The following is a 24448-nucleotide window of genomic DNA, read 5'->3' on the forward strand; positions in this document are numbered from 1 at the left end:
AGACAAATTTTACCATATCCTGTTTAACTTTTGTAAAAATCAAATAATAATGTATTAACTTTTGTCATTTACTATGGTAAATCATTAAATAAAGATATATACATGTAGCACCCCCTACCTTTCCTAGACAGTCATACAATTATCCAGTCCTTTTAAATTAAAACACACATGATGAGTGACAAGTAGTTGTTGACAATTTAACTTGTATTGAAGTTTATTGTGTTCTGCTGTTCATTCATTACACATATGATCCTCATGACAAGCTGGGAACCAAACTTGACCAATAAACTCAATCAATAGTTACTAGGTTAAAGTTGAATAGAACAAGAAAAGTGTTATATTTACAAATGTGGAGTATTTACAAATAAATGGGGGGAAAATAATTGTACATGTCTTCCACGTTTAATTCAATCTTTCTTCATAGTCATACATATATATTGTATACCGGCTTGTAATAACAACTGCAATTAAAGCCATGTATGTATATCATATGTATACATTATAAATTTTCTTAATATTTAGCTAATTATTAACTATGCGAGCTCTTAAATAAGCTAATGAACTATGACTTCTTAATCAGCTAATAAACTATGAGAATATCATTGGCTTGAATTATAACATGAAAACATTAAACTGTTTAAAAAATTTATTACAGAAAATAAACTTTGAACAATTTTAGTAATAACAATAATAATAATTTTCAAAGAAAGACTGGTACATGATAATTATTATTTAAATGGTCTGTTTCAAATTTAACTCATAACTAGATAAACACATTTAATGTAAATGTTATATGGTGATTTACAATTAATTTCCGGTGGTGCCCCCTCCGTGTATTATTTTTAGGTACAACCATATAAACAGTTATGCTGGCTCATATTGGACAACTGTAACAGTATCTAATACTTTGCCTGCTAGCAGTTATGGATATTCTACCTAAGTGACATTAGTGCAGACCATGATTTTTGCTGTCTGATCATGGTCTGCACTGTTCTCTATTCACTGTTTCAGAAAAATCATTTTGTCCAGATTGAAAAATGGACAAGTCCATTTAAAATATTTAGTGTGTTAATGGTTCTCATTTTTACATTCCCAAAATTTATAATGAATAGTTCCAAAATTTGGTGCAGTCCATTTTAGAAATTCATTAGGTTTATGGTTAATATTTTAATCGGGATCAAATGAAAAATCTCCCATTTGCTCGCAATTTTACACAGGAGTAAACTGATAAGCACCAGTATACATGTCCACATATATGATGCGCCTTTAACTTTGTATTTATTTGTATTTATAATTTAGACTTGTCTTTTGCCAATTTCAGAAATTTCAAACACCGAGTTGTAAATTTTTGCAGCCAATGGCAGAGTAAAGTTATACTGCATGCATGCATGCATGCTAGCCAACACACTGGTTAACATATTTAAGCTGCTGAAATTTTATTAGAATTTTTTAAAACAATTTTCTAATAATAGATATACATGTACCAGCCTCCCATCATTACATGCAATAAATTTTAACATAAAATAAACTCAAGTATATATACAAATGTATGTACATAGTTTTATAAATTGCCAAAATTAATGTAAAAACAAAATACATTGCCATCGGTTAAAGAAAACAAGTTCACAGTAGATAAACAAAGTCACACTTTACCCTGTCTTGTGAAAGCTGTGCTCCTATACAATTCAATGTGGACTTTATCTTGCCACTTGTTACTTCTAAATACTGCTGTACCTTTCATTTTGCCTATATATTTTAACTTGTACCTTTCTTGCGATAATGTAACAGGAAGTAGACTTGTTTATATACTGTGAAGTTGTTTTATTATTATGAACAAAGTTTGATATGCACAATACACATAGTCATATACATGATATATTTACATTCATGTAAAGTTTTTCAATCTATCATTTCTGCACCATTGTATACATATAATTGATAATATATTTCAACAATAAAAATACTACATATCACAAAATATCTAATACTTCTTTTGATCATTTGTTTTTTTGGCATTTTAGTGAAAGCAACAAATAACCAATAACATTTTCTAAATAATTACCGCTTTCTAAATCAACTAAAACAAATCTGTTTAATGACTTCTGTTAATACACTAAATTAATAATCACAGCTTCATTGACTTACTCTGTACAGGTAAATTAGTGTTCAAAATAAGCAGGGAAGTTGAGTGCATGAAAAAAAGCAGGCAAGTCGAGTGCTTGAAAAAAGCAGGCAAGTTAAGCGCTTGAAATACACAGGCAAGCACTTGAAATAAGCAGGCAAGTTAACTGCTTGAAATAAACTGGTAAGTTGAGTGCTTTAAATAAGCAGAAATGAACTGGTAAGTTGAGCGTTATAAATAAGCAGGCAAGTTGAGTGCTAAAAATATGCGGGCAAGTTAAGCGCTTGAAATCAGCGGGCAAATTAAGCGCTTGAAATAAACTGGTAAGTTGAGCGCTTTAAATAAGCAGGCAAGTTGAGTGCTTGAAATAAACTGGTAAGTTGAGAGCTTAAAATAAGCAGGCAAGTTGAGTGCTTGAAATAAACTGGTAAGTTGAGAGCTTAAAATAAGCAGGCAAGTTGAGTGCTTGAAATAAACTGGTAAGTTGAGAGCTTAAAATAAGCAGGCAAGTTGAGTGCTTGAAATAAGTAGGCAAGTTAAGCGCTTGAAATAAGCAGGCACTTTTTTAAAATTCATATTCCCTAAAAAAGATACAAATCACTTGAATGCAGTTTCTTAAAATTATGTACCTGATAAAAGCATTACTGTGATACAAAGCCATAAAAATGAACCATGTCATAAAAAGGACAAGTTTCAGAGATAAAATGACATTAAAATATTATTTAGACTTTGTACAATGTCAGTTGGTCATTCAATTTGACATTATTCAATGTCATTTGGTCATGCAATTTGACATTTTTCAATGTCATTTGGTCATTCAATTTAACATTGTTCGCTGTCATTCAATTCAACATTGTTCAATGTCAGTTGGTCAATGTAACATTGTTCAATGTCATTTGGTCATTCAGTTTGACATTGTTCAATGTTGTTTGGTCATTCAATTTGACATTGTTCAATGTCATTTGGTCATTCCATTTGACATTGTTCAATGTCATTTGTCATTCAATTTGACAGTGTTCAATGTCATTTGGTCATTCCATTTGACATTGTTCAATGTTGTTTGGTCATTCAATTTGACATTGTTCAATGTCATTTTGGTCATTCAATTTGACATTGTTCAATGTCATTTTGGTCATTCAATTTGACATTGTTCAATGTCATTTGGTCATTCAATTTGACATTGTTCAATGTTGTTTGGTCATTCAATTTGACATTGTTCAATGTCATTTGGTCATTCAATTTGACATTGTTCAATGTCATTTGGTCATTCAATTTGACATTGTTCAATGTCATTTGGTCATTCAATTTGACATTGTTCAATGTCATTTGGTCATTCAATTTGACATTGTTCAATGTCATTTTGGTCATTCAATTTGACATTGTTCAATGCCATTTGGTCATTCAATTTGACAGTGTTCAATGTCATTTGGTCATTCCATTTGACATTGTTCAATGCCATTTGGTCATTCAATTTGACAGTGTTCAATGTCGTTTTAGTCATATGCTACTATAACAAACATCAAATTTATTAGAAAAACAAAAACTAATGTAATACTGGTTAGTTAGAAAATAAAACAACAACAAGAAAGAGCGAAGTAGAAAATATTCAACAAGAAACTACAGTTTACAACATTTTTAGTTTAAAAACCAGCTGATTTTAACAAAGAGAAACAGTGCTCATTGTTATATCAGTGAGAGATAATAAGATCTTACAAGTACTATCCTTTGTTCTTAAATTTCCTGGACACTTATAATTAATTGAAACACAATCAATCTCACAATGAAAATTTGACTTTTGACCAATTGACTGAATTACAGATTGTTTTAAGGGTTACACAGAATCCTGTAATGACTCAACGAATTACAATGATGGTGTGTAAAAGCTTAAATTGTTCATGTCTAATACCAAAGTACCAAAAATATAATTACATAGTTCCTGAACCTGTTTCTAATTTCAATTTAAAACTATAATCATTGTAAGAAGGCCTTAAACCATTTTTATAAGATACAAAATGTACTATGATTCACAAAGTTACCTTTCCTTCCATTTAATACTTAACAGTGGCAATTGAATTTATCCATTTGCCAGTGCAGACCAAGATTAGCCAGCACATTTGTGCCATTGTGCCATCTGATCATGGGCTGTACTATTCGCTATTCAGTCATATTTCAGTGCATATTTTGAAATTTTCCCTAAAAAAGATCAATGGTCTTATCCAGATTGAAAGATGGTCAAGTCCATTTAAGATTTTTAGAGTGGAAAGGGTTAAAGTAAAACAGTTCAATTTTTTGACAGAAATATTTAATGGATCTTAGTATAAACAATTATTTCCTAAATGTTTTAAAATCTGTTTTCAAAAATAAAACATTTAATCAAACAACTGCAAAAGATTCTAAATAAATGCCTTATAAATTATAGAAACATATAATTAAATCTTTCTTTGTCAATCAAATCTGACTTATAAGAATTGGTCCATAAAGAAAGGTTTGTAACATCATGGACAATTTTGTTGAAAATATTATTATACATCATAAAAATGTTCATTCTTAATCTTAAATGTTCTATGGAATGTCACTGAGTGTCACAGCGGCCACAAACACAAAATAAACATCAACAAATTTGTTGCCGCCAGACGTTTGATATTGCCACAGTGCCCCCATCCCTTAATATAACCCACTGCAACAATGATGCCATCAACTGATGCCAATGAACAAAAGGGATCCGCGCCATAACAAAACCAACATAATGGGTTTGCAACCAGCATGGATCCAGACCAGCCTGCGCATCCGCACAGTCTGATCAGGATCCATGCAGTTCGCTATCAGTTTCTCTTCTTGTTATAGGGTTTGTAAGCGAACAGCATGGATCCTGATCAGACTGCACTGATGCGCAGGCTGGTCTGGATCCATGCTGGTTGCAAACCCATTATGTTGGTTTTGTCATGGCGCGGCTCAAGGTATAATAAAGACCAGTGCAGAAATGCAGGTCAAATGTCGGATGAACAGGTAAGAAACAGGTAATCAAGACATCACCACCCTTATCCGTTTATTCTCTCATTCTTAATCACTAAGAACATTCTACATTTATATTTCAAAAAATATTGTACAAGAATATACAAATGATATATTTCTGTAGTTTTTATTAATATTTTTAACTACTTATAAAAAAAGTGTTTATCATACACAAATTTTAATTTGCAAAATTGAATCTACATTTATATTTGAAAGACATAGAGAAAAACAGAATCCCTAAAGAACGCACAAAATGGCAAAATTAGAAATGTTGCAGGATTGTTTTAAGTCTATTCATCAGGATGGTCCTAGAAAGTGTAAGTTACCATTCATGCCTCTAGCACCGGCTTAAACAATGTTTTCAAATTAATTCAACACCAATCACAAAAAAAAAATGTAACAACCAATGAATAACCAATGCTCCATTTTGGCAAGTAATTTGACAGTTTAGTAGTGTCATCATAAACTATGAAGCAAAAAAATTATACACCAAACAAAGAAATTCAAGTTATCATGTGACATGCGTGCGATTAGTAATCCCTGTCTAATGCTTCATTAACACGTGCAACAAGAAACTGTTTGTCCTGACCCTCCTGAAAAATAAATAAATGTAATTACAGCTTTTCCACGCTACATGGGCCCACCAATATTTATCAATAATATCTGTCATATGTTGCAGTTTGGTTGAAATATTCATTCTGAAGGGACCAGACCATGGGTGGGTTCCCAAGGGATGGGTATTTCGATCCGAGTCACAGACATATGTCAGATATTTTTTCTTGCATACTCTACCATATTCCATCATATTTTAGATTTTTTTACCTTAATAAAGCAATTTCTATGAAAATTTATGTCATTGCACCCGTAACTATTTCCTTACAGAAGCATACGAAATTACAACTTTGATCATAACGGTAAAATAACGTCATCCTAAGCATGCCATTGTACAGCACGCTACTCTTGTGGCATCACCCAATGCCAGATGAAATTTCTGGCATGGGTAAACTAATAGAAACTCCAATCTGATATGCAAGAAACACTGATTTATGATATTAGGTCTTTCAGCTTACTAAAATTTCACTTTTGCAGATCAAAATGTTATTGTACCGTACTAACTCACCTTTAAGACTGACCACTTATAAGACAGGGGTCCTAATTTTGTTTTTCTTTGGCTTTAAATAAGGTTACATAACAATATGAGATTAGAACATGTCACTCTTTATAGTCAAAGATATCTGTAAAAGTATAGGTTCATAACAATAACAATACATATTAAGTTGTCATTTGCTGATATAGTGGAACAAAATATGAATGTATTATCACAAACATTTTAATAAATAAACCTTTAACCTTCTGAATTTTAGTAATGGGTTTACCTTTTGTGAATTTGGAACAGCCCATTTAAAGTATAAGGGATTTCAATATCAAATTAAGATATTGAGCTACCAATAGTATAGAGCCTGCTCAGATTGCACAGATGTGCAGGCTGGTCTTGTTCTATACAGGTGGCAAAAGCGAATTACTTTTTATACGAGCAGAAAAAAGAAAAACGGAAAAGTACTTACGATCTTAAGTTGTTCTCGAAGACTTTTAGAAAGCTTGTAGTTAGCTTGACCAACCATCCAGAAATAATACATCAATAAACTGAAATTATAAATTGCATAATAATTCTACCAAATATAAAAAGACAATTTATAAAGAGCAAGTGTTTAAGTATAACAGCAGCCTGCCACTTAAATCGATGGTTAAAGGTGTAAAGTACTGACAAATGCAAAGGAAGGAAGGAATCAGAAGAAAGGAAGGAATTTGAATGAAAGAAGGGAGGAAGGATTTTGAAGAAAGGAAGGTTATAAACATGTGCCTCCAAAATAATTTCTGATGTATTAATTTATTATCATTTCTAACACCAAAAAATGCATTTTTTAAAGTTATGTGCTAATATATACATGTAAAAATAAAAATAAATAAAAATCATTATAAAATTCATCAACAAAGGGAACTGACCATAGGCACAAAGCCAGTATTGCCATGAATCCCCCAGTTCCCATAAAGAAGAAAACATCTTTGGCCTTATCAAAACTGCCAACAAGGTACGTTATAGTGTCAAACATGACAAAACTATTGTTCCCGTGTACACGGAATGGTCCACAGCTTTGAGATGGTGGTAAACTGGAAAGGAAATTTTAAAAAAAAAAATTTCAAATTGTATTTTTATAAAACAACTACATAAGCAATCAGCAGGACTGAAATTTTTAAATATTTTTTTAGATTTTTTTTATTTCATTATAGGTCTTGACTAATAACATTTTCTTCTCTTGAAAATAATTATAATTATATAGTTGAATAGTTCTTTAAACCTGTAATATTCTGGCTTGAATACTTACATGTTTTGCTTAAAATGTGTTACATTGTGAATTCAATTCCCTAGTTTATCATTATGCAGACATAAAACGATGAAGGTAAAACATTATAAGAGAGCTGAGTTCCATTTTTATCTGAGGCAAAAAAATCAAGTTTGCCAAAAAGAAAAACCAATCGATTTTCCCAAGGGTCAAGGGTAATGTTTCAATTTTTTGTTGAGTTTTACATCTTACCAACACAGTATAGATCAGGCGACTTTACAGTGTTACTGGTGGAAGAAGACCTCAGCTGCCCCTCTGTGCATTATTTCAGAGTAGAACCACCAACATTTTGTAAGCTAGCTGGATAGCTTTCTCAAATGTAGAATCCGATTATGTAGCTCGAAATCTACAGCTGTGAAAGGCAAGTGGTTTGAAGTCAACTTCCCTAACCACTCGGCCATCGTCATTGAAGTCTGGTCAATACTAGGGTCAGAGCCTCTAAGCTTCTAGTAAGTTACCTGATATTATTTCACAATCAATTTAAATAAGTTAGGATTAATTATAAAGTTTTGTACCTCCCGATCATGTATATGATAGGTGCCGAGGCGAGGAAGAATGACAGTAGAAGCACCATCATAAACAGAGAGTTTGACTTAGATGTGCCATACTGCTGCATAGGTAAACAGTTCGTTAGCAATGATCCCTGAAAAAAACACCATTATTTTAAAATATTTAAATAATGATGTTGTGTTGTAATAATCTTCCAAAAATTGACAAATGTAAATAATCAGTAAATCAGTTATCCGTATAAAGTACAGAAACAAAGCAGGCTACTGAATGACCGACCAAAAGTCAATATGAGCCACGTCATGACAAAACCAACATAGTGCGTTTGCGACCAGCATGGATCCAGACCAGCCTGTGCGTCCGCACAGTCTGATCAGGATCCATGCTGTTTGTATCAGTTTCTCTACTTGTTATAGGGTTTGTAAGCGAACAGCATGGATCCTGATCAGACTGTGCGGATGCGCAGGCTGGTCTGGATCCATGCTGGTCGCAAACCCATTATGTTGGTTTTGTCGTGACGCGGCTCATATGGAAGTTTAGTTATGGAAGCTTATTTTATTGCATCACATGCATGTAAAGTCAACAAATGAAAAGTATATAACAAAAGTAATAATATTGATAGTAAATGGAAAAATCAATTTTGGAAAAAAGAACAAAAGTAACAATATTGATAGTAGGCTAAATGGAAAAATCAATTTTGGAAAAAAGAAATAACCCCTAGTAAAGTATGCATTGCCAAGTCTTATCTTAACTGTTTATAAAAGATACTATCTATTTTCTAATTAATTCACTACAGAAAACAAAACTATTTTACAGTCAAATGTAAAACTACATGAGCGTGGAACATAAAGTAAAGATTAATTGCAATTCTAGAACAGTTTTCGAATTGATCTATAAGAATTTGATGGAATGTCATGTGAAAAATTATAAATACATGCATATGAAAATCTATTTAAAATCTCCCATACCAAAATAATAATGTAAATCATGTGAAGGTTGTCATAGGAATACACAGAATGAGAAAATAAATATTAGTTTCTGTAATATAAAACAAAAGCAGAAAGCCGAATAAATTAGAGAAAAAAAGTTAATAATGCAAAGTGATGTTTAGTTACTCATGAAAGCATTAGTATTCTGTAAGTTAAACACTGTCACCAAGAATTATTGTGACATGATAATCAATATAAAAATATAGCTTTCATTAGATTAGAATTAATTTATTAAACTTGTGCTAAAACTATTCAACTTTACCTTAGCTCTGGGAGAAAAAACAAAAAGATGCAAAATTTAGCATCAAAATATTCAATCTACTTTGATTAAATATTTACTTTTACAATGATTAACATAAAACTCTTGATATGATGGATGATCATAAAAATTGGAAGCTCCTTTAAAACAAGAACCAGTTCAACCGGGTGATGCTTTTTTTTTTATAGGTTTTGGACACAGGAAAGTATACCTCTTTAGTGTCAGAGTTATGTCATAGACAAAATTCAAAGTGTAACTCCCAAATTAAGCAAGGCAAAGTACTGCACTTCTATTTCATGAGAGAAATCTACCTACAAAGTTTCATGTTGATACCTCTTATGGTTTCAGAGATTTCAGAGATATGTCCATGGCAAAGTTCAAAGTATAAAAATGAACAAAGGCAATTACTCCAAAATTAGGCAAGGCAAAGTCATGGTTCTTTTGCATTTCTACCCAATGAGATCTACTTACCTACAAAGTTTCATTTTGATATCTCTTAAAGTTTAAGAGTTATGTCCCGGACAAAGTTCAAAGTGTAAAAAAAGAACAAAGGGCAATAACTCCAAAATTAGGCAAGACAGAGTTATGGTTCTTTTGCACTGCACTTCCTCTCAATGAGATCTATCTACCTACAAAGTTTCATGTTGATATCTCTTATAGTTTTAGAGTTATGTCCCGGACAAAGTTCAAAGTGTAAAAATGAACAAAGGACAATAACTCCAAAATTAGACAAAACAGAGTTATGATTCTTTTGCACTGCACTTCTACTCAATGAGATCTATCTACCTACAAAGTTTCATGTTGATACCTTGTTGTTTTAAAGTTATGTCCCGGACAAGAAAAGCGGACAGATGGACGGACGGATGTGCTACTGAAATGGACTAAGTGGCCATTTCTTTTGTTATTTCCTTTTGTTAAATAGAGGGCCATGGCCCTTTATTCTATTGTTATGGAATGAACTTTATTGTTCTCTTTTGTTCTGTTTACAGCTACATGGCCTCTACTTCTCTTAAATAGCCCAGACAGAGAGACAGACAAAGCGGTGACTATATGCTCACCCTTCAGGGAGCATAAAAGTTAAGTCAGCAGGTTTAGGGTTAAATGCTAGTGCCATGATCATCAGTTCATAGAAAGGATTTTAACCAGACTTTAGCTTGTTGGCTTGTTTAATTTTTAAGCAATCAGATAGTGAAATCCCTCACAATTATAATGAATAGTTCCAAAATGTAATGCAGGGTGCATTATGAAATTCAGAATGACAAATTTGAAGTTACTAAAGACGAGAATGCACTAAGCTAATCTAAAGATATTATTCAATTTTGTTTAAACATTTTATTTAATATTTGTAAGTAGCAATACATCATCAATACAACAGGATTGTGGTGGCCAAGTGGTAAAGGTGTCTGTCTTGCAACCTAGGAAATGTGGGTTTGATCCCTACTGGGGTCATGTCCATGTTTCCTAATATGACACCAGTACTGGTTAGTTCCAGGAGTAGTTCAAACAAGCTACAAGCTGTATTTATAATCAAGCTTATCTCTCAGCCTTCTGATTTTGCCAAAGCAACTGGTGCAGAATAAGGTTGAATCTGTATATATTTCAAAATTTTCCCTAAAAATTATAAATTACTAGTCCATATTGCAAGATGGACAATTCCATCAGATATATTTTACATGGCAAGTGTGAAATACGTAACGTTTAAACCAAATAATAACAATATAATTAATAAAAAAAACATAGAGCGCGAGTAATAGAGCGCGATTAATTGACAGAAGATTATTTCATTTGAATATTTTTGCATTGCAAAATTCTCCAGTTCGTTATTCATTTTTAATAATCAAAACACCATCCAATCGGAAAGATCGGCTATTATGACCGACTAAAAGGCCCGAGAAAGTGCAATTGCCCTTTCACAAAATCTGATTTCATTCCATAAGAGGCGCCGCGCTTTGGCGCGGACGCCAAAAAGATCAACTTCTCAAGAATCTGTTTAGTTAGGTGCCAGTCCTGATCTCTTGGCTCTTTAGGTGAGGGGTCAAATTGCGTTATAAAATCTTAATCTTTTCTTCAGATAGGCTTATATATATTCCATCTCCAATAGGTTATACAATTACTGTTTTTCAAAGATTAAATAATCAAAGTGGGAACCTTAAAGAAAGCCCAACATGGCAAAAGTGGAAATGTTGCAAGCTGGATTTGAAAACATAGAATTCCAGACATTATTATTATATACACCTACCTTTTTCAAATAGAAGAAAATGAAACATTTAACAAAACACATGGCAGGAATGATTGGACTGAAAAACAACCCAAGCCTGAAATATAAAAATATATAGAACTATGGATACAATAAGTTTATATAACAAATTCTAGTTAAAAGAGGACCTAATTTTTCATTTCATTACATTTACATTTTCAAATATTTTTTAATCAGTTATGAATGAAGTTATAAATTCAAAATTATGCTTCTATGAGAAACAAATGCAAAATGAAATTTCTTTCTGAAATATGACTTATATGTAATAGGCAAGAAAAGAATCAAACACTCAAATTTGTCACAGACAAGATTATTGGGTTACTGTTTTGAAGGAACATGACAGAACCACGTTAGCACCGTTAGAATTTAATTTAAGCCTTGAGGTAGATATTCCGGTCTGTACCAGCAGCCTGTGTAAGATTCGTATAGTATATCGTGGAATTGAAGTATGTCCATACAACTGACAATTGGCTATATGTGTATATTTTATAGAAAATGTCACTGTTCAGGTCATATGGCAACTTTCTAGTCTTACTATTGGAGACAAGTGCCCCTTTCAGCAAAGTTAAGGCACAAACAGGCATCTCATTAGAACCGCCAAGTCAGTCAGCTAGCTAAACAGTTTTTCTTTCTTAAAACAATCCTTTGCAAATGTCTTCTAATACATACCAGCATAGAGTCTGTAAATAAACAAGGTCAAGGATATTTTTTGAAAGGTCAAAAACCTGTTGTCCGACCAAATTTACTACTTTCAATTTGTCATGAAGTTTATCATACACAAACCTGAAAGGTAATGGAAAATAAAGTTAATAATGATTGCATGCCTAGCAGCATACCTGGTTCTGTAAATAAACAAGGTCAAGGATATTTCAAGGTTTCAAAGAAACAAACATGCTGCTTAAGGAACTCTCAATTTCCAATAACAAAGAAACAAACATGCTTTCTAAGGAACTCTCAATATCCAATAACAAAGAAACAAACATGCTTTCTAAGGAACTCTTTCAATAACAAAGAAAAAAACGTGCTTTATAAGGAACTCTCAATTTCCAATAACAAAGAAACAAACATGCTTTCTAAGGAACTCTCAATTTCCAATAACAAAGAAACAAACATGCTTTTTAAGGAACTCTCAATTTCCAATAACAAAGAAACAAACTTGCTTTCTAAGGAACTCTCAATTTCCAATAACAAAGAAACAAGCATACTTTCTAAGAAACTCTCAATTTCCAATAACAAAGAAACAAACATGCTTTCTAAGGAACTCTCAATTTTCAATAACAAAAAAACCCTTTCTAAGGAACTCTCAATTTTCAATAACAAAAAAACAAACATGCTTTCTAAGGAACTCTCAATTTCCAATAACAAAGAAACAAACGTGCTTTCTAAGGAACGCTCAATTTCCATTGACAAAGAAACAAGCATACTTTCTAAGGAACTCTAAATTTCCAATAACAAACAAACAAACTTGCTTTCTTAGGAATTCTTAATTTTCGATAGAGAAGAAAATTTTCTAAGAAATTCTAAATTTAAAATACCAAACAAACAAACAAACTTTCTAGGGTATCCTCAAAATCCAATAACAAACAAACAAATTTACTTCCAAGGAAATTTTCTTTTTCCAATAGCAAACAAAAACACTTACTTTCTAGGGAATTCTCCACATACAGTGCTTAGTACTACTACAATGAAGTTCAGCATCACGAGTTTGTAGATCTGTTGCCCTACATATGTTTCCCAACACTGAAAATAAATCTCAGTATATTCATATGCATGTACAAATTCTTTTAAAATAACATTTGAATAAATAAGAGTTGTCATAACCAAACACAAAGTCGCCTTCAAATTGGTAGTTTAAAACTAATACAAGAAGTGCCGCAATGCGACGAAAACCAGGTTTTCAACGACCAAGTTTTGATGTGACAGTAATCAATAGGTCAAAGTGCACTGAAGTTATTGAGTAGAAGCTGAAAATTCTATTGTAAGCAAATGACCTTGACCTTGCTCCCAGATATCTAAGTGGCAATCCAAAGCTGCCACTCAGCAAGTTTGGTGTCAAAATATCAAAGCAAACTCAAGTTATTACGTGAAAACTGAATACATTAACCTTGATCACAGACACCTGGGTAGCAATCCAAAGCTGCCTCTTGATATAAGCTACCCATTCACCAAGTTTGGTGTCAATGGGCCAAAGCAAACTCAAGTAATTGAGCAGAAACAGAAATTTTATTTTAAGTATCAGTGACCTTGACCACTGACACCTGGGTAGCAATCCCAAGCTGCCTCTTGATATAAACTACCTACACATCAAGTTTGGTCTCAATAGGCCAAAGCAAACTCAAGTTATTGAGCTGAAACTGAATTTCTCTTTAAGTAACAGTGACCTTGATGACAGACACCTGGATAGCAATCCCACGCTGCCTCTTGATATAAGCTATCCATACACAAAGTTTGGTGTCAATAGGTCAAACTTACTTAGGTTATTGAGCTGAAACAGAATTTCTATTTTTAGTAACAGTGACCTTGACCTTAATCATCATTATTCATTTTTTTTTCCATTAAGTAAAACTATTGAATGAATAGTCATACCATGTTATCTGCCAGTTGAGATGATGATTTTGTTGTTGTTGTTGTATTGCCTGTTGTTGTTGTTGTAACTGGTGTTGTTGTAATTCCTGTTTTGTTTTTCAGATCGATTATAAGATTATCACATGGTAAGAGAACCTCCTGATCTCTCTTCTTCGGTTGAAGACTTGTGTACAATGATATCATCAATATACCCAGTGATGATAATCTAAGCAATACGGTCCTAAAATAAGTTTAATAAAATGTCTGTAATCTTTACCATACTGGAACCAAAACTAATTTGAACCGCGTCACGACAAAACCAACACAGTGCGTTTGCGACCAGCATGGATCCAGACCAGCCTGCGCATCCGCGCAGTCTGATCAGGATCCATGCTGTTCGCTGTCAGTTTCTCTACTTGTAATAAGGTTGGTAAGCGAACAGCATGGATTCTGATCAGACTGCACGGATGCGCAGGCTGGTCTGGATCCATGCTGGTCGCAAACCCACTGTGTTGGTTTTGTCGTGACACGGCTCATATGTTAACAGTATAGAGCCAGGCTAGCTTGCGTATTTGTCTTAAAATCACTGTTGCAGCATGTCAACCTTAAGCTTAGATATTCAGTTAATCTTTTTTAAGTCAATGAAAAATCATTATTGCTATGCTAGAAAGAAAGAAAGTTTTTTCATACTTTGATAAATATATAATATATGCAAGAATAAAACACTGGGTACCACCATGCCAAAACATACAGAAATATTCGACTCACAGGACCTGTTAGGTAGTTACTATGCAAAGCTTTGTGGAAGGCCTTCAACAATTACCCTCAAGTTAGACATTCCTGTCTAAACAGTTAGCAAATCTAGCATACTTAAAGCATCTCCTGATTTTTCATACTTATATTTCCCAAGTTTTCATTTATATATTATTACATACCTAATGAGAGTAATCCTGATGGCAAAAGCTGGCATGTAGTCTTCGGCTATAACCAACTTGTTAAATATAAATGGTACGATAACGTTTAGCAGCATGATTGTTATCGAAGGTAGATATTGCATCATTAATGCCTCAGTCTCATTTAATGTCTGAGAATTCTGAAAATGGTGTAATAACAAAATTATAGCATGAAAAGTGACCAATAGGATAAAAGGATGCCAGTTTAATAGTTCCTCCATTGGCATTTCTCTGTATATAATAAAGGATAAAGACAAAGACAGAGACCAAAATTTTTTGTACACACAAAATTATACCTCTACATACCCTATGTATAAATATTAAAGAGGCCAAACCTCTAAAAACATCTGATTCAAATGAAATGTACAAATGCAATGCAAAACAAAGCTTGATGATATTAGACTACTGGTTGTAAAAATGAGGTGCAGAGATCGAAAACTGCACTGGATGGACGACAAACAAACAAACACTGGTGGACAATACAATGCATAACAAGGGTGGAATCATTTCAGCGAAGCTTTCCTTTAAACCAGACAACTAGTTGTGGAGATGAAGTGGAGACGAGATTGTACCAGACGGACAAACAGAAATACACTATTTACCTCCCTTTCGGGCATTTGAAAATTTATTTTTTTGCAAAGGAATTATATTTCTAGTCATTGTATATCTAAGTATTATTCAGGCACAAAAACATTACACAATAAGAAAGGGTTATTGACACTTACAGTGACAAGTTGTTCATTGGTATAGTAGATAAGGTACAAGGCCCCTCCAAGCATGGCTATCACCAGAATGTTAATAAGGACCCGTATTGAATATAACTTGAACTTTTCTTTTGCTGTCCGACTTGCTTTCTTCCACTGTAACCTCTGGTACTCTAAATCATTCTGTTTTTTGAAAAAAAAATGTCCTGTTTTTAATTTTTTTCATTTCGTTACAAGAATCACTATATTGTAAAACAGATAGCAGAAGTCTTAAATCTTTATAATCACGAAATATCTGACGATAGCCTAGGTATAAATGATAATGCTATTGACAGTTTCGGTTAATGACCAATAATGACAAATTTCTCCTGAAGTGACCGACTTCTACTCCTACATGATTTCTGAATCCGTGGTGACAGACAAATGACCAATCTGAGACTCATGTTCTATTAATTACTTATCCAATGCTCTCTCTATTGAGCTAAACATATAGGACCAATAATGTCTAATTTCTTCGTACGTGACAAACTTCTAATCTCAGGTGATTCTGAATCTGCTGTAAGAGGCAAATGACCAATAGACTCATATTCGAGATCGATTGCCATGTAGACATTTTACCTCGGCCGAGGAGCGAACCTGCTACCTTTAGATGAATTAATAATTCAATGCTCTCCCTATTGAGCTAAGCCGGTAGACTAACTTCAGTCTTAAAACTTCTAAAAATGTAATCTTATAAAAAAAATCATAGTTTTTTAAATCTTGACATTTACAACAGTTTTTCTCTGGTTATACTTTGATGGAATCTTACCTTAAAATCTTGGAGAAGGTTGGAATGTTTTAATTGAGCAGTTTTGGATTCAGATATACAGTAATCCCAGGCTCCAAACACTTTATTACAATACATGGTGATGTTTCCACCCACTGATGATACTGCACTCTGCTTCAATCCTTTAGCCGAACTATAACAGATACTTATGGTGTCAAGTTCTTACAGTCCTATCTTGATATACTATGCTCAAATTTGATAATCATATTAGAAAATATTGATTACTTTGTAAACATAGAAATAAACATGTTTTGACAAAGCAGCACACAAAGAAGATACTCATGGTTAGGTTTATAATTCTACACACAACAAATGGTTACAATATGAATTGAAATATAAACTGGCACCTTTTTCAAGAAAAAGAAATTTTTTCTTTCCCTGTAATAGGAAACGCAGCTTCCCATACATCAGTTTATTCATTATATTATTCAAAATAGACATATTCAATAACGATTTCATAGATTTCAATAAACTTCTGTGATTAAAATATTTTTTCTCAAGCAGAGTATATTTTTAAACATTCAGTTGTAAACAAAGTACCACATCCCCAGACATTTTGAGTTTTAGACAATTCTGAAACCCTGGAATAAGCCCAATATAAATTTTTTTTGCATTTATTATATAGTCACTTGACCCTTTTCAAAAATCACTCTTACCCCTTTTTTTGTGAGAATACAAATTAAGGATACAATTTTAATGTGTAATTTAACTACTAGTATCATTTCACCAATCAATTTGCAGTATTTCTAACAAATAAGATTTTTAAAATAATATTTTTATTTTTAACATAAAATTTATTTCATGAACAGGATTTTCTTTTTTATCTCAGGCATTGTTTAGATGTATCAACAAAAACAACCAATGTGGTAAAGGGTCAGGGGGGGAATATTTTAATATACAGACTGATAAAATGCAACCAATTTTTACAGCATTTCAAGTGATGATATAGATCACCAATCTGTTACCACATCACAATATGATGGTTTTAAACAAAATCATAACACTTAACAAAAACTGACAACATTTTTATCTTAAATTGGTTTGTTTAAGTATCCTTTGTTAGAAGGATTTCAGAAATAAGTCTATAGACTCATTGATTGTTCCACTGCACGGAAATCTTTAGTAAAAGGCGAAAGATTTATTCGTGACTGTAGTGAAACCAGAGTTAACTTTTAACACAAAATTTAAGGTTTATATACAACAAATTTTACAACAGGAGTATGGTGACCAATTCAACTTTTAAAATATCCATAAAAAATACATGAATAATAATAAATCTGAAATATAAAATGATTAATTTTATCATAGTATATAAAACTAACTATATCTTCAACTTAAATTTGAGTTAACCATGAAAAAAAAATCCAACATTTTTAAATAAATTAGATATTTGTTTAAATATGTAACAAAGAGAATATTAAACTGGTTTATTTCCAGCTTAGAAGCTATTTAGAGATTTGGCCAAGGGCAACAACCAGTGATATCCTGATAACAACCATGTTGATCATTAGTCTTTGTTCAAAAATGTTTAAATATTACGAAAAGATTCTTGACCATTTCACTCTGTCTAAAACATGGTACTGAATATACTCTTCTCATTTTTCCTTACACTGTATTTAATACAAATGATATTGGGATGACATGCAGTTAAGTTTGAATCTTCACAGAAAGAATTTAAGTAATTTATGATTCCCTATCTTGACAAAACAATTCAATAAGCCAATTTGAATGACCATTTTTGTGTTTAAATGTTGAATTCTGCTTAAGCCGGTGCTAGGGGGTGTGGACAGTAACTTGCACTTTTCAGTACCATCCATGAACAGGCTCAATCAAACCTAGCCTGCAACATTTTACAATTTTGCTGTGTTGGGCTTTCTTGTGTTATGCAATGTTTTTCATTCTGCTATGTTAACAACATCATATGCCTGTAAAATATAGGATGCCTGTCAGTGTTGATGAATAGGTTAGTGTCAGATAAAGCAACTAACAGGCTGAACAATGATGATAGTAATCTGAGCATGAATCCCAGTCAAGACTCAGCTCTACTTGCTAAGGAATAAGATATGACAATATAGAAAGAATCAGTCACAACTTTCATAACTATATACCAATGAATAGTTGGATTTTGCATTTTAAACAAAATCATAACACTTATAAAATAATGATAACATGATTATCATATATTAAATTGTTTAAGTATCCTTCGTTAGAAGGATTTCAGAAATAAGTCTATAGACTCATTGATTGTTCCACTGCACGGAAATCTTTAGTAAAAGGCGAAAGATTTATTCGTGACTGTAGTGAAACCAGAGTTAACATCAAACGCAAAATTTAAGGTTTATATACAACAAATTTTACAACTGGAGTATGGTGACTAATTTAACTTTTTAAATATCAATAAAAATACATGAATAATAATAAATCTGAAATATAAAATGATTAATTTTATTATAGTATATAAAACTAACTATATCTTCAACTGAAATTTGAATTAACCATGCCAAAAAAAATCAATGTTTTAAAATAAACTGGATATTTGTTGAAATATGTAACAAAGAGAATATTAAACTGGTTCATTTCCGGTTTAGAAGCTATTTATAGATAACACACTTGATTTAGCCAAGGGTGACAACCAGTGATATACTGATAAACCATGTTAATCATTTATCTTTGTTCAGGTTATCTTTCCTTCTGATCATAAACAATGTAAACATTTTTACGAGAGATAACATAAAAGCCTATCCAAAATAATGCCATAATATTATAAATAATGAAAACATGTCTTAATAACACCATAACAATAAAAAAAAAAATCTAATGACATGTTTTACCTTAAGTAAATGAAAAAAACAACATTTTCAATATTTTTGCCCATTCATTTGAATGCATGTTTGCAGTTTGTTTTATTTTTTGTTCTTTTAGATTTTTATAATTGTGCAAAAAAACCTGTTTTATTAAATTATGTACCTTTTTCAACATTTTCTTCACATTATTTTTTTAAAATTGTAGAAAAATTTGTCTTTTCCCCTTTTGTTTTAAAAGTTTAAACATATTTATTTCTTTAGTAACTGTAATGTTGATATAAAACCCAAGAAAAGTGCCTTTGGGGGGGAGGAACACCCCAAGTCTTTTAAGTTTTGCCAATTCCAAAATATTGAAAAATAACTTAAAATGTTCGTAACTTAAGGGGGGAAAGTTTTACCCTTTTTAAAGCCAAACACAAAAATCTCCTTTTCCTATGTATCTATCTAAATGAAAACTTTTTTTTGGTTTTTTTTTGTTGTTGTTGTTTTGTTTTTTTTGCATTGGGGCCCCAAAGAGGGAACCCTATTTTTAAAAAAAAAAAAAAATTAAAAAACATAATATTTTTTAGAAAAAGATTTTAAAAATTTTTTTAAGAAAGGGCACTATTTCACATTGTCTAAAATATCTTACTTGTTACCATTTTTTTTTTTTTTTTCTAATAGTCAATATGAATAAAACCAGGATGACGTGAAGATTAATTTTAATCTCCATGGAAACTAATCCCTGCTTATATTTTGACCAGAATTTTACAATAAGACAATTAAAATGATTTGGAAGTAATATTTGCAGTCAGCTTTTAATTCTGCTATTGTTAACAACAACATATCTGCCTGTTACATATAGGATGCCAGTCAGTGTCAAAAGCAATGTCAGAGCTATTGACCTTGGATAGTGACTTTTGGATAGTATTTATTGACATATCAACTTGCACATATAAACTTAAAGCTACATGCCTCCAGATGAGTCAAAATATTTCAATAAAATTAAATTTGAAAAAAATGTACTAAGATGTAAGGAAAAGTAAAAATTTTCAAGATTCAAGTTATATTTTACATATTATGTGTGATTAATGACTGATTTTTCATTATTTAAAACTATATTTCAACTGCATTACTAATGCAGTAAGGGCTATTTATGCATATTTTGACCACTTTTTGGTTATGTTATGTGGCTTGTAAGTGTCATTGATAATGTGTAAATTTGTTCCCCATGGTTACTTCACAATATAACACATTCAAATACATTTTTAAAATTTTCATGAAAATTAGCATGATCGGGAGGCGTGCTGCTTTATACAGAATGTGTCACTGACCAAGACGCCAGGGTGATTATACCAAGCTCTTCCTATTCTTCAAACAGTCAAGCTAAAAATACAATAGCCTATAAAATAAGATAACATACTTACTTTTTTACAAGCAGTATAAAGCTCAGCATAAAGGTGAGACCAACAGCACAAAGGTAAGCGAGGGACATGTTATATGTGAACGCATCTCCTGTAATCAGGTAAGCCGTCTTGTTGTGATAGGCCCCATAAAATAACACAGTATTCTCCATCCAACCCTAGAATATATATATGTATATATACAGTATATGTCATATTTTTTCCCATTAAAATTCATCAACTGGTTAAACATATACTTCTTTAAATACGTAACATTCTGAAATTACCTTGCAAAAAGTTAAACTTAAAATGTTTTTGTTTTAATAGTTTATAATACAAAACCTTATTCAAACAGATCTTACTTGCATATTTTTGGATATAATATTTTAAGAGTTGGATAAGAAGAGCAATGGAAAACAAGACATATATTTTACAAGGCATATTGGCATCCCTGATCTTCCTACATCTAAAAACTTTAGGGTCATTTATACAACCTTCACAATTCGCAACTGTCAAACCTAACTTAAATCACTCATTACCATAGTCCATGTAAAATTCACCAGAAGGAAGAAAGACCTTGCATGTGGCTATATTCTAGTTGAGTATAGATGTTACCCAGAGCTTGGTAAATGTGGGTATTCCCCTATCTTATCCTGAGATACAAACAACCTTTTACTGTAATAGCTTCAGGGTACATTACCCTTCACAATAGAGTGGTAATCAAGGCATAGCCCTTATCATCAATATATTAACCAACTTTGTTTGTACCCGGAATTAGATGGGGAAAAACCCATATTTGCCAAGTTCCCAAGTACCTCTATTGACAATAAACAACAATATTTCTGTTGATAAAGTCATCAATAAACAAAACTATTGCTGTTACCATAGAATTATATGTAATGAACATACCGTTCCTTGAAGAACATCCTGAACTTTCTCAGCGGTACTGGATTGGTTGACTTTTGATTTAACATCTGCAGTGTAGTTTAACGTATAGAGACTACAAGCCATGTTATTCGGTATAGGAGGAGCAGGCATTCCACAGACGATACAAAACTTCCGCCAACATCCAGGGATAAGAAGGGCAGAAGAACAACACAAAACATTATGAGGGTGCATAACAGGTTCAGAAACTCAACCAACGTAGAAAACGAAAATAGGATACCGTACTAGATTGTCCAAAATGACCTGAAATAATAAGAAAAGATTGTTTTCCTGATATAAAAAAAAGTTCTGCAAAAAAGAAAGAAGATTAATGTAAGCCTTTCCCTGCCAATAAGACTGGAATACCTAACCTTCTCACAGACTGGAATATCCATCCCTCTCACAGACTTGAACACCCATCCCTCTAACAAACTGGTATACACATCCCTCTCACAGACTGGAACACCCATCCCTCTCACAAACTGAAACACCCATCCCTCTCCAAATGGATTACCCATCCGTCTCACAAACTAGAAAAACCAATCCCTCTCAGTCTAGGACACCCATCCATCTCCAAATCTGGTATACCCATCCCTCTCACAGTCTGGAACAACCATCCCCTCACAAACTTGAAATACCCATTCCTCTCACAAAACTTGGTAGGTCTATTACCCATCCCTCTCACAGTCTAGGAAACACTCATTCCCTCTCACCAAACTGGTATAACCAATCCCTTCTCACCAGTTCTGTACACCCATCCCTCTACCAATCTAGTATACCCATCCCTCTCACAAACTGGTATACCCATCCCTCTCACAAACTGGTATACCCATCCCTCTCACAATCTGGTATACCCATCCCTCTCACAGTCTAGGACACCAAATCCCTCTCACAAAACTGGTATACCCATCCCTCTCAACAACCTGAAATACTGATTCCCTCTCACACATCTGGTTATATATTCCATTCCTCTCACAGTCTAGGACACCAATCCTTCACACAATTGGTTCTATACCCATCCCTCACACAGTCTAGGACACCCATCTCTCTCACAACCTGGTATACCATCCCTCTCACAGTCTTGGACACCCATCCCTCTCACAAACTGGTATACCAATCCCTCTCACAGTCTAGGACACCCATCCCTCTCACCAAACTGGCTATACCTATCCTCTTAGTCTAGGACACCCATCCCTCTCACAATCTGGTTATACCCATCCCTCTCACAGTCTAGGACACCCATCCCTCTCACGAAACTGGTATACCAATCCCTCTCATAAACTGGTATACCAATCCCTCTCACAAACTGGTATACCAGTCCCTCTCACAAACTGGTATACCAATCCCTCTCACAAACTGGTATACCAATCCCTCTCACAAACTGGTATACCAATCCCTCTCACAAACTGGTATACCAATCCCTCTCACAAACAAGTATACCCATTCCTCTCACAACCTGAAATACTGATTCCTCTCACAGCCTGGTATACCCATTCCTCCCACAGTCTAGGACACCCATCTCTCTCACAAACTGGTATATACCCATCCCTCTTCACAGTCTTGGGACACCCATCCCTCTCACAAACTGGTTATACCAATCCCTCTCACAGTCTAGGTCACCCATCTCTCTCACAATCTGGTATACCAATCCCTCTCACAAACTGGTATACCCATCCCTCTCACAGTCTAGGACACTCATCCCTCTCACAAACTGGTATACCTATCCCTCTTAGTCTAGGACACCCATCCCTCTAACAATCTGGTATACCCATCCCTCTCACAGTCTAGGACACCCATCCCTCTCACAAACTGGTTATACCAATCCCTCTAACAATCTGGTATAACCCATTCCTCTCACAAACTGGTATACCCATCCCTTCTCACAGTCTAGGACACCATCCCCTCTCACCAAACTGGTATTACCGTCCTCTCAAAAACTGGTATACCAATCCCTCCCACAACTGGTATACCCCAATCCCTCTCACAAACTGGTATACCAAATCCTCTCACAAACTAATATACCCATCCCTCTCACAACTGGTATACCATCCCTCTCACAAAACTGGTATACCCATCCCTCTCACAAAACTGGTATACCCAATCCCTCTCACAAACCTGGTATAACCAGTCCCTCTCACAAACTGGTATACCAATCCCTCTCACAAACTGGTATACCAATCCCTCTCACAAACTGGTATACCAATCCCTCTCATAGACTGAAACTCCCATCCCTCTCAGTCTGGAGTACCCATTCCATTTACAGATATAATTAGTTAAGGAACAAGACTGTCCTGCTGTAATCAGTTTTGGATGGCCATATCACCTTCATATGATATCTTAAAGTGGTTGACAGGGTGTGATCTGAAAGATATCTTGGAATAACTTTTCAAACTTGAAATTCGCCTTTTGTCAGTGCTTTTAGTACTTTTATTCTTACATTTACTGTGTTCAAGAAATCAGATTTACTAGATGGCTTGTTAAACATTACTTTATCATTCAAACACTAAACAAAGATTCTTAGGCTTAGGTAAACAATAAAATTAAACAAGATAACAATCAATTCAAAAACATGAAGATTAAATTGTCTTATGGGTTAAAGATTGATTGTGTAAAAAAAAATTATTAAGATAGGTGTCTTTTTTTTCTTCTTCAATTTGTTTATTTTAAAATTTGATAAATCTAACCTTATTTTTTTTTTCAATTAAACACTTCAATGACAAAATCATTTCTTTATAGATTTCA

The 24448-nt window shown here is 33.2% G+C and overlaps 1 protein-coding gene and 2 non-coding genes across 3 annotated transcripts; all 3 read right to left on the minus strand.

Annotated features, from left to right (window-relative positions):
- Positions 1-5343: 5343 nt before the first annotated feature.
- Positions 5344-21793, minus strand: LOC132747269 (transmembrane channel-like protein 7). Its single transcript, XM_060736599.1, has 13 exons — positions 21692-21793; positions 20807-20961; positions 16579-16729; positions 15792-15953; positions 15049-15206; positions 14135-14354; positions 13191-13288; positions 12218-12331; positions 11531-11606; positions 8052-8179; positions 7139-7303; positions 6700-6778; positions 5344-5727 (listed from the first exon to the last, which is right to left on the minus strand). The coding sequence occupies exons 1-13, from the start codon at positions 21791-21793 to the stop codon at positions 5665-5667; spliced, it is 1671 nt and encodes a 556-aa protein (XP_060592582.1). The 3' UTR covers positions 5344-5664.
- Positions 17648-17764, minus strand: LOC132747271 (U5 spliceosomal RNA). Its single transcript, XR_009628107.1, has one exon. It is a non-coding gene; the product is annotated as a U5 spliceosomal RNA (small nuclear RNA).
- Positions 18795-18911, minus strand: LOC132747270 (U5 spliceosomal RNA). The gene has a single exon (XR_009628106.1). It is a non-coding gene; the product is annotated as a U5 spliceosomal RNA (small nuclear RNA).
- Positions 21794-24448: the final 2655 nt, after the last annotated feature.

This window comes from Ruditapes philippinarum, unplaced genomic scaffold (assembly GCF_026571515.1).
Source record: "Ruditapes philippinarum isolate M1 unplaced genomic scaffold, ASM2657151v2 ctg6180_1_1_1_1, whole genome shotgun sequence".
In the NCBI taxonomy this organism is placed as follows: domain Eukaryota; kingdom Metazoa; phylum Mollusca; class Bivalvia; order Venerida; family Veneridae; genus Ruditapes; species Ruditapes philippinarum.